Source organism: Salmo trutta, chromosome 6 (assembly GCF_901001165.1).
Source record: "Salmo trutta chromosome 6, fSalTru1.1, whole genome shotgun sequence".
NCBI classification, from domain to species: domain Eukaryota; kingdom Metazoa; phylum Chordata; class Actinopteri; order Salmoniformes; family Salmonidae; genus Salmo; species Salmo trutta.
In genome coordinates this window covers 48,422,618-48,438,190 of record NC_042962.1, presented here as the reverse complement: position 1 = coordinate 48,438,190, position 15,573 = coordinate 48,422,618, and the positions used below count along the sequence as shown (strand labels likewise).

The window sequence follows — 15,573 nt, the reverse complement described above, 5'->3', positions numbered from 1 at the left end:
ATGGGAAATATAGCTTCTTAGATGAAGAGAACAGAGGGGGAAGTGTGGCTTGATGAAAGCGGACGGCGAGCAAACGAGGTTATAGGATGTCATGAGAATAAATAGGATATGATTTGTCTCATATTGTGATCATCTCTCTTCCCTTCAAACATTAGCATTTTAGCAACAACAACAAAGAGAAGAAACGGAGAACTACCAGAACTATAGCTTTAATATTGCAATACATCATCAGTGTTGCTGCAATTTGGAACAAGAGCAGCTGGCTTTTTCCACGCTTAAATCATGTTGAAAACTCCAGTGCCCCCAAGTAGAATGGCTTTTTGAATGTCTTTCGGTACCGATATACAAAATGAATGAACATAAATGTATAATAGAAGTCTACCATGTTCACCCTTGAATGATAATTGAACATAACAATTGTATCAGATGCTGTCTTTGGAACCCCGTTGAGAAGGGCCTTTTTTTTAAAGTCTACCAACATCAGCACTTTTCATGAGGAGTGGCGTAAACCCAAAGTGACACATGTTTTTTTCCACTTCCTCCTCTCCTCATCCTCTATGTTTTCTTCCCGTCCTAGTTTCACATCCAATCACCAGGTCTAAGCTCTGGGCTGAGGCTGAGGTGTTGTCAAAATGTCACATCTTAGAAATGTCTCCGAAAACACTTCTGAGGAAAAGGGGTGACGGCAGACACTGGTCCCATAGGGTCTCACTCAGGGTCATTTAATTGCAGGGCAATTTAATTACTCACTGTATTTTCTCTCACCAATGTAAATGATGTGTGACAGACACTCCATTCCAAAATGGCTGCCATGTGTGAGGTGAGAATGGCGTGTTTCCATTTAAAATATTGGCAAATGTGCTGTACATTCACAGTGCACTGTACATTTACAGCACGGCAGCCTTCAGAACACACGCTAGACATGATGATGGGGTATGATGGGACATGGTAGCCTATAGGGATGGACAAAAAGGTGTAATGGGTTCATGCTCAAAAAGATGTCGCGTGAAGATTACGGAGATTACGGAGTGCACTCAGCACGATGGCCGCTCTGGCAGAGAATTAAAACTTCTTATGGCTTGAGGGTGCTATTTTCATGTCCGGATGAAAAGTGTGCCCAAAGTATACTGCCTGCTACTCAGGCCCAGAAGCTAGGATATGCATGTAATTGGTAGATGTGGATAGAAAACACTCTAAGGTTTCGAAAACTGTTTGAATGTTGTCTGTGAGTATAACATAACTTTTTTGGCAGGCGAAACCCCGAGGACAAACCATCCAGGATTTTTTGTTTTTTAGGTCACTCTCTTTTCAATGGGCTTTCATTGAGAATCCATAATTCTAAGGCAGTTGCTTGCAGTTCCTATCGCTTCCACTGGATGTCAACAGTCTTTAGAAATTGGTTGATGTTTTTCCTTTGTGTAATGAAGAAGTAGCCCTGTTCAGAATGAGTCTCGAGGGAAGTGTACTGCTTGATAGAGGCGCGTGACCCGAAAAGCACGCTCCACCTTGTTTTCCTCCGGTATTGAACGCAGTTTATCCCGTCTAAAATTTTCTTGATTATTTACATTAAAAATACCTACAGTTGTATTGGGAAAGTTGTTTGAAATGTTTGGACAAAGATTACAGGTAACTTGAGATATTTTGTAGTCATGTTGCGCGAGTTGGAACCGGTGTTTTTCTGGATCAAACACGCCAAATAAATGGACATTTTGGATATATAACGCCAGAATTAATCGAACAAAAGGACCATATGTGATGTTTATGGGACATATTGGAGTGCCATCAGAAGAAGCTCGTCAAAGGTAAGGCATGAATTATATCGTTATTTCTGAGTTTTGTGTCGCACCTGGCGGGATGAAATATGATTGTGTTTGATGTGGTGCTGTCCTCACATAATAGCATTGTTTGCTTTCACCGTAAAGCCTTTTTGAAATCTGACACTGTGGCTAGATTAACAAGAAGTTCAGCTTTAATTTGGTGTATTGCACTTGTGAATGTGTGAAAGTTCAATATTTTTAATATTTACTTTTGAATTTGGCGCTCTGCCATTTCACCGGATGTTGTCAAATCGATCCCGTTAACGGGATTTGAGCAATAAGTGTCAGGGCTTTCGGAAGGATCGGACCAATACGCAGCGTGATCGTAGTTCCACACCTTTTATTCAGTCATCAAACTACTGCAATAAACCATAAACTTGAAATACAAAAAACAAGAAAGCCGTGACGCAGAGCAGGCATACACTACTCACAAAATAATCACCCACAAAACACCAGTGGGACAAGCATCAACTTAAATATGGCCTCCAATTAGAGAAAACGACAACCGTCTGACTCTAATTGGAGGTCATGCCAAACAAAAACTAACCTAGAAATAAAAAAAACTAGAAACTAAACATAGAAATACAAAAACGGACAAACACCCCCTGTCACGCCCTGACCTACTCTACCATACCATGCCAAACAAAAACTAACCTAGAAATAAAAAAAACTAGAAACTAAACATAGAAATACAAAAACGGACAAACACCCCCTGTCACGCCCTGACCTACTCTACCATAGAAAATAACAACTTACTATGGTCAGGACGTGACAATAAGACGTTTTTAAGCCTGCGGGCATCAATGTGGCACAGCACGGCTTAGTATAGGCCTATCAATGTACAACACAGCCAGTCCCACGGACATGGAACAGCACAGCCATTGAGAGGTGCATGACCCCCCCCCCCTAACACCCACAGTAACCACATGAAACAACAGAGTAGAGTGAATGGCAATAGATATGGAATGTGTTGGATCATTAGAAATGAATCACTATAAATGGCATAATGCTACGTTGCATACTGTCTGACTGTCTTTTTGAACATCACTGGCATTTGTCATAATGAATTGACTTTGTATGATAAATTACCCCTTAATTCCCCTTAAATCTACCACACCCTCCGACACCAGTCATATTGGACAAGAAGCATTGTCTGAACACACTGATAATGCATCCTTCCTCCCTCACTTGGGTATGATAAAAGGCCATAGAATTGATTGAGGAAATGACTGATTGTGGAATTTGGACCACTCCTCTCTATCCTTTAGCTCTGGTCTCCTAGGATCACATGAATCGACTTCCTCCCCTCCTAACACAAACAGACTCAAACCTACACCTCTCTCAAACTATAGATAAGAGTTTTCTAAACTAAAGAATAAAAATATACAATATGTTGGGGAAATATGGACTTAATTAGGTGAATGTGGATATTTGGTCCAAGTATGATACTTACATTGGCTGTGGATTGGCTTTCTCTGCAGCAGGCAAAGCAAATCATTTCCTCCTTCTGTGACAATGAACTTTGCTTATGTCCTGGAATTGAGCAGTTTATGAGTGACCTAATTAATTGAAGATGTTTGCTTTTCAAAGCTTATCAAGTCTGCAATACTTCAACAACAAAGTATGTGTACTGAACATGTGCAGTCTGTGTTGTTGGTCTGTTATAGCCACTCTGTGTGTGTTCATGTGACTACGTGTGTGAAAACGGAAACATTTGTGTGTTCACTCACACGTACCAATGCATAGCTGAGTGTGTATGCATGACAACACTGTAACTGTGAGTCTGTTTCTCCCTCCCAGGCCTGTGTAACTCTGCAGACAGCTGGATGATTGTGCCTAACATCAAGCAGAACCACTACACCGTCCATGGCCTGCAGAGCGGCACCAAGTACATCTTCATCGTCAAAGCCATCAACCAGGCAGGTGCCCGCAGCAGTGAGCCAGGGACACTCAAAACCAACAGTAAGGGCTCCATATTCATTGTGATTTAAGGAAACTTGGAATTATAGCCTGCCGTTTTAGAGAAGTGTCTTGTGATTCTTACCTAATATGGTCACCATATTATGTTTCAATACGGCGTCCATATTGGGACAGCATCACATGTCGGGGATGGTCTCCTAATATGGACACCATATATACAGCTGCTGCCTTCATAGCTTATCCTATCCTAGCCCCTTGCTAACTTAACCATGTTGTCTCTCTCCATCCTCTTCGTCCAGGCCAACCTTTTAAGCTGGACCCCAAGTCCGCCCACAAGAAGCTGAAGGTCTCCCATGACAACCTGACGGTGGAGCGCGACGAGACGGCATCGAAGAAGGGACACGGCCAGGAGCGCTTCACCAGCCAGAGTAGCTACGGAGTCGTCGGCAACGTTTACATCGACAGCGGACGCCACTACTGGGAGGCCCTGATTGGAGGAAGCACATGGTGAGTTAGACCTGGGAGACATGATTGACCAATGTCTTGCTCTGAGCCACATGGTGTTTGGCCTGTTGGATCTGGCTGGGTAGGAATGTTAGAGATAGAGGGGCGGTTATGATACTCCACATTGCAAGTCACTTAAAGGCACATTTATACAATGTAGTCAGAGAAAGATTCAATGCACGTTTAATAACTATGAGTTTTTAACACTTGGTAAGTGTTCACAAGTGTTGAAGTGTTTGGGTTTTAGAGGCAGGCTAACAGTGTCTTCTTACTTCTTTCTCTGCAGGTACGCGGTGGGCATCGCCTACAAGTCGGCCCCCAAGCACGAGTGGATCGGCAAGAACTCGGCCTCCTGGGTCCTGTGCCGCTGCAACAACTCGTGGGTGGTGCGTCACAACAGCAAGGAGCTGGCCATCGAGCCTTCACCCCACCTGCGCCGCGTGGGTGTCCTGCTGGACTACGACGCCGGCTCGCTTACCTTCTACGACGCCGTGGGCTCACAGAACCTGCACACGTTCCACGTGTCCTTCGCCCAGCCCGTGTGTCCCGTCTTCAATGTGTGGAACAAGTGTCTGACTGTCCTCACGGGTCTGCCCATCCCCGAACACCTAGAAGGGTTGGAAACCCAGGACTGAGACCCCCTGGGAACTAAAGTTCCACCGGGCCAAATCAGACTAAATTGGGTTGGGTTAGGTTAGATTAAGCCACCTCCAAGGCACTTTGGGCCACTATGAACTAGCAAAGGCCATCTTCAATCTTGAATCATCCCAGAAAACGTCATGCTACCACCTCATTTCATTTTAGGCACTTTGGGCCAACGTCAATCGCACAGACCACCCTCGATTCAACCACAGACCGCTGTTTGCAATGGGAAAGAAGGAAAGAGCTACGTAGCTGTACAGTTGTGAATTATAGCATTGCCCAACTCCCACCTTCATGATTATGGAACCAAAGTAGCCATGAATTTAAATATTTTTAATACCATTTTCTTGTGCTTATATGACAGATATTAATTATTGAAGTGTAAGAAAATAGCCTAGATAAATTTCAATATGCACATCTTCCCTTACGTTTACACATTGTTCATACATTATTTATGGTCCGTTTACCAGGGATAGGAGACATTTATAAATCTAGGGAAAATTATTTTGATGCAATTTATCGATGTTACTTTTTAATCTAGAAAAAGTATTGTGTCCTAATACATTAATGTGTAAATTATACATATTTTGTGACAACATAATTACTTTTTTCCTTATAATACCTTAAACCCACAAGTGTAAAAGTACTGTTGCATTTTAGACAAGCAGGGATACACAACACAACACATTGCATTTTTTATTTTTGTCATGTTTTGTAATGAGATAGGTCCCTCTTTGCAATGGGACAGGTCCTTTGTAGTTCAGCCATGCATGTTAGTGAGTATCTCTCAGGCCTATTCCAAATCCTCTTTTCATCCATGAAAATAATGCAAACGACTTTGTCCTCTCCTGAGTGAATACTAACTTCCTACTGTACTTAGCAGTTATCACAACCTGAACTGAAAAACACTTCCACTTTGCTGTTAGATACAGTGAGGACAAGAATATTACAATCATTTCTCTACTTTTCACCTACAAACTCAGTCATTATTTCACCAAGGTCGATGCCACCACTAGCCACAGCTTGACCTCAGCTTGACCACTGTATGACCCAGTGACCATGAACTCAAATGTTGTCGGATATGTCTCGCCACCACACACAGGCACTCCATGATGTTCATAACATATTATGTTCTCTTTTACTCTGTCTTCTTTCAAAAGAAGGCCCATCTGGATATTTTACAGATAACTATTTTGTTTTTAAAGGAACAAAATGGATTGGTTCACTCATTAATTTGTGTCTTAGGTGTGATTTGGGATTATCCGTTTCCTTGTATTGGATGCAGCGATTATCTACTCTTTAATGTTACCACAAAAATTGTTTCAATTCAGATGTATGTTTGAATCCTGTGGACTCTATTTTAGGAAAGAGGATCGGAATGCTTGTGTCACTGTACAAATATGAAGTAGCATTTGTCGATTGTCAAAGGTTCAATAAAGAAACATACATTTTAACTTTTTTACTGCCTCCTGTACTGTATCTTTTATACACACCGACACACACACACACACACACACTTTGTCGTAAACATCACTTTAGCAATACACCCCATGGTCTTTGTTTGTTTCCGACCATCAACGTAGCCTAATATATCGTTTTTTCTCTTTCTAGACCCTTGCCTTCCCACCATAAACCAACCCAACCAGCCATCTATGTCTAAGTTAAGCCTACAAGCTGGTGAATTTATCCTGAGAACTTCCTGTAGACAACAGGGCCTCTTCCTGGTTTGCTAGATGCTTTTGACTCTGGTTCACAGGGGCAACGGTGTGACCGGGCAATATGGGCTTTACCCAAAACAATATGGGCCTCAGACAAAACAATATGGGCCTCAGACAAAACAATATGGGCCTCAGACAAAACAATATGGGCCTCAGACAAAACAATATGGGCCTCAGACAAAACAATATGGGCCTCAGACAAAACAATATGGGCCTCAGACAAAACAATATGGGCCTCAGACAAACAAAGACCTCAATACAACTGACTGGGGTCCTTCCTCTTACAACTAACATATTTGTTTAATAACAGTGTTTGGGAAGGTGTGTGTGTGTGTGTGTGTGTGTGTGTGTGTGTGTGTGTAGTCCTTCATGTATGTATTTGACCTAAAATGGTACTCCACTGAGTAAAAACTGTGATGACGTGGAAAACTGATTGGACTTCCAAAAAGTAATCAATGTCATTTAGTTTTAAGCTGAATTCAATGACAGGGTGAAATCTTTGATTGATTTCACACTTGCATCATTTAGCAGACGCTCTTATCCAGAGCAGCTAGGGTGAAGCGCCTTGCTAAATGACAGATTTTTGTTTTATCTTCACCTAGTCAACTTCGGGATTCAAAAAAGCAACCTTTTGGTTACTGGCCCGATGTTCTTAACCACTAGGCTACCTGCCGTCAACATATCACATTGAATTCACGTTAGTTGACAACTCAACCAAATGTAAATCAAAACTAGATGTTGAACTGATCTGTGCCTAGTGGGATGGTACAGTGATTCTCAAGAGGCAGCTCTTGCACCAGCCATGGAAACTGTTAGGATGACATGATTTTCAATGACATCTCTTTTGGTCCCCCGGTAGAAAATCTTTAGGGACTTGCTGTGTGTTTGGTGTGTGCGTGATGACATACGCATGAGTGTGCATGAGTGAGTGATTATGCATGCATGCTTGTGCATGCGTGTGTGCATACATGTGTGCATGCATATGTGACTGTGTGCGTGCATGTGTGTTGTTCATGAACTTACAGTGACCCTGCACATCAATTACTGGTCAGTGGAGGTCATGACTGAGCAGGAGCCCTGTGACATTTCCCTCATGGCTGGATGTTTGGCCAACACACCAGGAATCTTAGCTACCTGTGAAGGAACTGCCCAGAATCACAATCTACAGACACAGGAAGTGAAGGACAGTCGATAAGAATATAATAAACATTGTCTGGTTTCGTGTGGCTATTTCGTTGTGTAACAGGCATCTACACACATTTCAATAGGGCAGCCATGTTGCTGGTCACGTATTAAAAGGAAAAGAAACCCAAAAAGTTGTCCACATAATTATACTTCACATTATGGCACATGATACTCTTTTCTCTAAACAAAAAGTATTACATCAACTGTGGATGACGAGTCGAGTCAACTCCAAGGAATGGCCAGCAGAGGCCAGTATAATGTGAAAAGAAAGTACTTCATCCATAATCCATAATGTCAATTGGGGAAAATTAAAGAAAGTCTTGTGCCAATGTCTAACGGTCAGGGTGGTGATTTTAATAGGATTAATTACAATAGGACCACGCATGCTCAGTTGAATCTGTGTAGTCTGGCTCTAAGTATGGGTTGTGGTTAATATCTCTGATACAGGCGTCCAGCTATCAACAATCATCTGACAGTACTGATTGTACTTTATCAAAACAACATCTGTGAATTTGGAGTACTATAACATAAACAACGAAAACACACTAAAGAAAAGATCCTATTAATTCCCTGACTACAGCTGTTCCAGTAATCAACGTTGGAGAAAAGCTTACCGGTTCCTCTTACACAATGTTTTGCTTCCTGCCGTGTAATAAATTGCCGTTTGATTCGCTGTGCCGCTGATGGATCGTATGAAGGCTGGGAAGCAATTCAATTTGAAGATTTAAGTCCCACTGCCCTGGGCCCTGGTTTTTCTAAAGTTATCTATCTGGATTTTGCCTATCGGATAGGATTAAATGTATGGAAATAGAATGAATAGAATGGGAGTCCCCATTCAAGTAAATTGTTTGTCAATTCTAGTCATTCTATGTCTATGCATTTAATCCTATCCGATAGGCAAAATCCAGATGGGTAACTTTTGAAAAACTGGGCCCTGGGTTTACAGGATTATTAGGATAGATAAATGAGAAGGGAGGAGTTTTGGAGTCAGTTGTAAACAAGCATCATTCTTGCTTCCGTCTTTCCTGGTCTGATCGGATGGCCCAAATGTTCACAATACGTGATTACAAAGCACAACATACGGCATAGCGTGACAACCCTGACTTGCACATGACACATAATGCACCCATATTTCACTGTGTAAAAACACATGGAGACTTTTCATCAGATTGATATGGTTTGTACCAGCATAGTCAGACAGAGCATGTTCTGTATCCAGTTACACCAGGATTCACCGACAAAAGAGTTAAGAGAACATGTCAAAGAGCATAGAATGTCAAAGAGGATAGAATTTCATCGCGGATACACTTTCTTGAGATCGTCATGTCTCAAGTGAAGATGGGAAGGTCTGTAATCACAACTATTAGTATAAATATGATATCCTCCTATGTTCCCTCCATCAAGCCTAATCAGAACTGGGAAGGTATCAGGTCTGTAATCTAACATCCTAATAGTTCTGATGTTCTTTCATCAGACCTAATCATAACTGAGAATAGTGGGGGAGCCCTTTGAGAGCTGGGTCAGAATAACAAATGATGTGTTCGTTTCACCTTAAATCATATTTTCTTCCAGCCCTCTCTCTCCATTTGGTTGAAGCAGCTCTGACAGCTCCTGTATCTGTCTGCACCACTCTCTTACATCCCCACTGGGCAAGTTCAATTAAGAGGCAGCTCACAAATACGCTCAATGCAAAGCTATGGACACTGTCTCGCCTCTCTCGCACTCTCTTTTCTGTCTGTCCTGCTGTTTCTTTCTTTCTTTCTATCTTTCTTTCTTTCTATCTTTCTTTCTTTCTTTTTTCTCTCTCTCTCTTTCTTCTCTGTCTGTCTTGCTGTTTCTCTCTCTCTCTCTTTCTTCTCTGTCTGTCTCACTTGCTTCTCTGTCTGTCTTGCTGTTTTTCTCTCTCTCTTTCTTCTCTGTCTTGCTGTTTCTCTCTCTCTCTCTTTCTTCTCTGTCTGTCTTGCTGTTTCTCTCTCTCTTTCTTCTCTGTCTTGCTGTTTCTCTCTCTCTCTTTTCTGTCTGTCTTGCTGTTTCTCTCTCAAATCAAATCAAATTTTATTTGTCACATAAACATGGTTAGCAGATGTTAATGCGAGTGTAACGAAATGCTTGTGCTTCTAGTTCGGACAGTGCAGTAATATCTAACAAGTAATCTAACAATTCCCCCAAATCTACCTAATACACACAAATCTAAAAGGGTGAATAAGAATATGTACATGTAAGTATAAGGATGAGCAATGGCCAAGTGGCATAGGCAAGGTGCAATAGATGGTATAAAATACAGTATATACATGTGATATGAGTAATGTAAGATTTGTAAACATCATTAACGTGGCATTATTTAGAGTGCATTGTATAAAGTGACTAGTGATCCATTTATTAAAGTGGCCAGTGATTGGGTCTCATTGTAGGCAGCAGCCTCTCTGAGTTAGTGATTGCTTTTTAGCAGTTTGATGGCCTTGAGATAGAAGCTGTTTTTCAGTCTCGGTCCCAGCTTTGATGCACCTGTACTCTCTCTCTCTTTCTTCTCTGTCTTTCTTGCTGTTTCTCTCTCTCTCTTCTCTGTCGCTCTCCCTCTTTCTTCACTGTCTGTCTTGCTGTTTCTCTCTCTCACTTTCTTCTCTGTCTGTCTTCCCCTCTCTCTCCTCTGTCTCTCTCTCTCTACTCTGTCTCTCTCTCTCTACTCTGTCTCTCTCTCTCTCCTGTCTCTCTCTCTCGTTCTTCTCTGTCTGTCTTGCTGTCTGTCTGTCTGTCTGTCTGTCTGTCTGTCTGTCTGTCTGTCTGTCTGTCTTGCTCTCTCTCTCTCTTTTTTTCTTTCCCACATTTAGTCAGTCAGCTAGTGAGTCAGTCTCTCCATCCTTTCATAATAGTCAGCAATTTTATCCTGACAGCCAAGAGAATCCAATTATTTTGCACCCCTCAATCCTAAAATCTTCACCGAGGGTGAAACAAACTTGGACAGGCCCCCCTTTTACCACTGCACCAGCTAATGAAGTGATGATAATTTATTGCACTCCACATTTGCGAGGGCTTTTGTGCTTTCAAGCCATTGAAAAAAAGCAGCTTGAGCAGCCGAGCGACTGAAAACGATAAAGCCATAAATTGAAAGGTCACCGCATCAGCGCTAACACGTTACCTAGGTGTTCCAGTCTTCTCCCTGACCTTTCCCTTCCACTAATCTACAAAGTTAGAGCAGATCCAATGGGAATTGAGTTGATGAGGGCAGCCGAGCAACAAGGAACGGTGAGGTCACTCAAGGACGTGCGCAGCCAGTTTTCATCCGACCGTTAACATTCTGGAGAGAAACTCTAGCTTACACTGACTCCCAGACACAGGACATGTACAGCCCCCTGGCTGGGTGAAATAGATGCTGACGCTCCAATGGCAATGGCTCACCACAGTTTAGCCCTCCCCCCTCAAGGTCTGAGCAGTTTAACAGCACATTTTCCGTAATTAATTTGTTTTTTTGTTGCCATGGCTATGACGTGTTCATATGCTATCTGGGGAAGGGGGGTAGGGAGGCTTGGTACACCAGTGTTCAATGGTGAAAAAGCAAAGATCCTCAGTTATGTCAGCCCAGGTTCAAGCGGCGCTGCTTTTTAAAAAAAAAGAAGGAAGATAGCAGAGAGATGATGTGAGACGCTGTGACTCAGTAGGTTGAACAGACAAGCGGAGGTGTGTTTGCACAGGGGGGTGGGATATGACGGGGGGGGGGGCGCATCACAAGGATAATTGCTTATGGATTACCTGAGCAGAGTCCCCTTGGAGAGAGATTTGGAAGTGGCACTCTCCCAGGTGATACTTAAATGGCATGTTGCTGCCCCTGTTGTGTTGAAGGAAAGACAGCTCAGGATTAGATGCATCTGTGTGTGTGTAGGGGGTGGGGGTTGGGGGGGGTTAGTGTGTGTGTGTGTGCGTGCTTGCTTACATGTTGTTTGTGTGTGTGAGGGGTGAGTGGGTCTGTCTGTCTGTCTGTCTGTCTGTCTGTCTGTCTGTCTACTTTAAAACATACTGAAACAACTACGTTTCACTCTTAGCGTCTCCTACAGCATCACACAGACATCATTCCCATAGACTTTACAGATTGCAATCTGAATTGCCACCTGACCATGACCAAATATGTAAGCAGTCACCCAACATTTCCATGTGACAATTTATCATCGAATAACTCATGATTAATACAAAACAATTGAAGAAAATCAAAGTTTATCAAGCCTTTTTGCTTAAATAATGGTGTGTATAGACAGTATGGACAGTATATGAATAGCAAAGGTATGTACAGCAGTAGTTATATAGGATGAGCCTTGACTAGAATACAGTATATAGATAGGAAGTGGGTAAAACAGTATGTTAACATTATTAAAGTGACCATTGTTCAATGACTCTATATACAGTATATAGGGCAGCAGTCTATAAGGTGCAGGGTAGAGTACTGGGTGGTAGCCGGCTGGATACAGTGACTGAGGTTCAGGGCAGGGTACTGGGTGGAGGCACCTGTACTGTCTCCTACTTCTAGATGGTAGCAGGGTGAACCGTCCGTGGCTCAGTGACAGAGGTCCTTGATGACCTTCTTGGCCTTCCTGTGACACCGGGTGCTGTAGATGTCCTGAAGGGCAGGCAGTGTGGCCCCAAGGACGCGTGAAAGCAATATCTTTAAATACATCTGGAAATTATGCAAATATTACCCTTTTTCAGACATATACATGACAACGGTTGTCATAATTGCCTTTGATTTTGACATCAAGTAGATTATTGCTCTTCAATACTCCTCTGGAGTTTGCTATTGAGGAGGAATGACATGCATAAATGTCTCTCCTCAGGGGACAAAAAATTTACATTTTCTAAATGAAAAAATAAACCCAGCATATTGATTCGCTTTGATATAACATCCCTTAACTCTTCTTGATGATAGGCAAGATTAAAAGAAATGTTCTTACCAGGTGAGTTGTGAGGTGAATGGGAATGATACAATTTCTACATCCGAACACCAGAGGGTGCTGTGGACACATGAATGAACCCAAGTGGATGCTTAGTGGACTGGGAAAACCTGGCCTGGCGCCTCATGGGGCCTCATTTCTACCTCTGCAACACTGTCGTGTAGAGAGCTAACACCAAACAGAGGCAGCAGAGACAAAGCTCATGCAAGACAATGCAAAACAATACTTCATTCTCATTTGGTTGGTCACGTACGCTTTCCATGTCGCCCATTCTTACTCCAAACCGAGACCGGTGTGGATTTTCGTCAGAAAATACATTTCCACCATGTTTTTACTCTAAGCCTCCCTCAACCCATTCCAAATTCACAACCCTCCATGTTTGCTACTTCCTGGGGGCAGCAGGCGAAATCATGTCTTTTAGGAGATGAACGTCCACATTCACTCCCAGCAGCTAGTGTGCTGAATGCATACCGGAGCGACACAAACAACCTGGGGATGTTGGCTAAGTTTAATATCCATTTGGTGTTGTGATTTTATGGGTCAGCACGGCTCCAGTGAGACGAGCGTCAGTCGAGAGATTCTCCATTGCACACCTTGAATTAAATTACATCTGATGCATAGCAATGCAATCCAGCTACATTCGCTACAGAAGACTGCAACCAAATAGCATTGATACTATCTATACATTGTATCATTGGGGTGTACACTAACTGGGGCTAACTGCTCTGCAGATCCTGAGCAGTAGATAGAGACAACTAGGCTACATCTCTAAATGTTAATTAAATCATTTGGTCTTAGGAGTGCAGTAAAAGGTTGTCCATTAAATAATAATGACTAATGAACAAAGGAAAGATTCTACCTTCTGGTGGTGCTAAACCTGACCTGATTAAAACACAAGTGTAAAAAAAAACACACAAAAAAACACAAGTGTGTTTATGTATGTGTACAAATTCAGTGTGTGTGTTTCTCTGAGTTAGTGTGTGCATGTCTACGCATGCCTGTGTGTGTGTGTTCCTCTGTGTGAGTGTGCATGTGCGTGTGCGTGTGTGTGTGTGATTATACATGTTTTATCATAGTCTCTGATATTCTTCTCACCACGTCTGACCTGTAGATTGACAGGGAATTCCAGGGGTCCCGAGGAGGACACTTTAAAGCACTTCGTAGGAATAGTCAGCCAGCAACACAACGGGGGATTCAAGGCATCACTCCTTCAATCAACCTGTAGAATTGGAGTGAGCTGCTTAACAGCGGCCCACTCACAATCTAGAGCACAGAGAGGGGATTTCAGAGCCTCACAGGTAGCCCTTTGTAGTCCTGCCAAATCTACGGAAGGGAGGTGCAAGCCGATTTCCACCCCGAGTCCATCTCTCCCCCCCTCTGTCTGGACGAGTTTGAAGACTTTTAATCTTAGCCTTTCTTTTTAGGGGTGGGGATAATTCATGGGGATCTAAAGCTGAGATCCTGTGAAATGCCATTGGGATTCGACTTCCTCTTACTGTATATTCTCACTATAGGTGTTTAGTTCAGTCTACAGTTGAATGATATTTTTGAATGAATATAAAAAGGTATCGAAACAGATGAAAGCGCTTATCACAACAGTGCCATGAATCGACAATATGCAGATGGGGTATTAGGGATCAATAGTTTGTTAGTCTCCCCCTGTTAGACGCTCTGTCAAAGGTAAGTGAATGTGCCCATGGACTCTTTGTAAAATGCAAACCTAATGGTCGGACCAAAGGTCGAGCAGCGGAGACCAGCAGTTCAAAATCGATGGCCGGATTAATCTCGTTCCACTGTGCAGCTATTACAGCGGGGGAGTGATCACTAGACCATGGCAAAGGCCAGCGTTCGTCTCTGTAATGATCAAATGTGTCGGATGACAAAAGGTCCACTTTTAGGAACCACTGCAACATAGACATAGGCTCTCCACCTTTTCAGCCTCGACAAAGATGCACTCCGATTGAGACGTGTGCCGAACACTGAGGCATTATTCTCCCTGACATGCTCCTGTGCACCTCTCTGTCCAACACCTTATCCTTATCCATTAAGTGGTGAGCATATGATTTTTCATTGACACACCTCCCCGCTCTCACACACAGCGTGATTCCATGGAAAGAAAGGGGGGTGGAAGGATACCGTGAGTAATCTTAAACCCTTACATCTGGAATTGTAAGCTTAACTGGCTATTTATAGTAATTTAGTCTCAACCCTAGCACCCAATAAAACCCCTCATTCTCCTCCCTTACAAACTTTTTTTATAGAAGCAGATTGGCATGGGAGAAAGCAGAATTGAGAGGAAACTATTCACATTGAGACTTTGCTGTATTATTTTCCACCAGAATCCCCTGACAACCAGAGCTGGCCTTTCATATTAACCCTGGCTCCCTCTTCCTCCCCCTCTTCCTCCCCGTCTTCCTCCGCGAACCTCCATCACCAACCAACCATCAGCCTCTAAGGGATCAATTGAACTACAAATTCAATGAATTATTTGGCAGCTCCTGTATTTCCTTGGAGAAACCATTCCTCTAGCTATCAGTCGAGGGGGAAAAAAGAGGGCAAAAAAAGAAAGCAAAAACAGAGGAGAAAAAGCGTCAGTTTGCTATGGGATGCTTAGCGCGTGGCTCTGACTGGTCTTGGCAGAGGAGTTGCTGCGTTCACTCCCAGCAAGGCTAAATGAAAAGCTGTACGAGGAAATGAAAGAGGGCCAAAGGATAAGATCAGGAAATACAATAAGGAGCTGTCTTGTAAACAACACCTTGATGGCAAAAACAGATAATAAAAGGAAGTGTATTGAACAGCCATTTCATTTTTTCTGACAGGGGGTGTGTGTTTGCTGTTTTTTCATTTAGC

The 15,573-nt window shown here is 42.7% G+C and overlaps 1 protein-coding gene across 3 annotated transcripts in view; it reads left to right on the top strand.

The window, feature by feature from the left end:
* Window positions 1–6,342, top strand: part of LOC115196084 (E3 ubiquitin-protein ligase Midline-1) — a 53,339-nt gene extending 46,997 nt beyond the window's left edge. For all 3 annotated transcript variants that reach the window (XM_029756614.1, XM_029756611.1, XM_029756613.1), the window contains exons 8-10: window positions 3,618–3,779; window positions 4,037–4,244; window positions 4,528–6,342. In XM_029756614.1, the coding sequence (XP_029612474.1) occupies window positions 3,618–3,779; window positions 4,037–4,244; window positions 4,528–4,876 (719 nt within the window). In that variant the 3' untranslated portion in view covers window positions 4,877–6,342. The remainder of the gene's footprint in view (window positions 1–3,617; window positions 3,780–4,036; window positions 4,245–4,527) is intronic.
* Window positions 6,343–15,573: the final 9,231 nt, after the last annotated feature.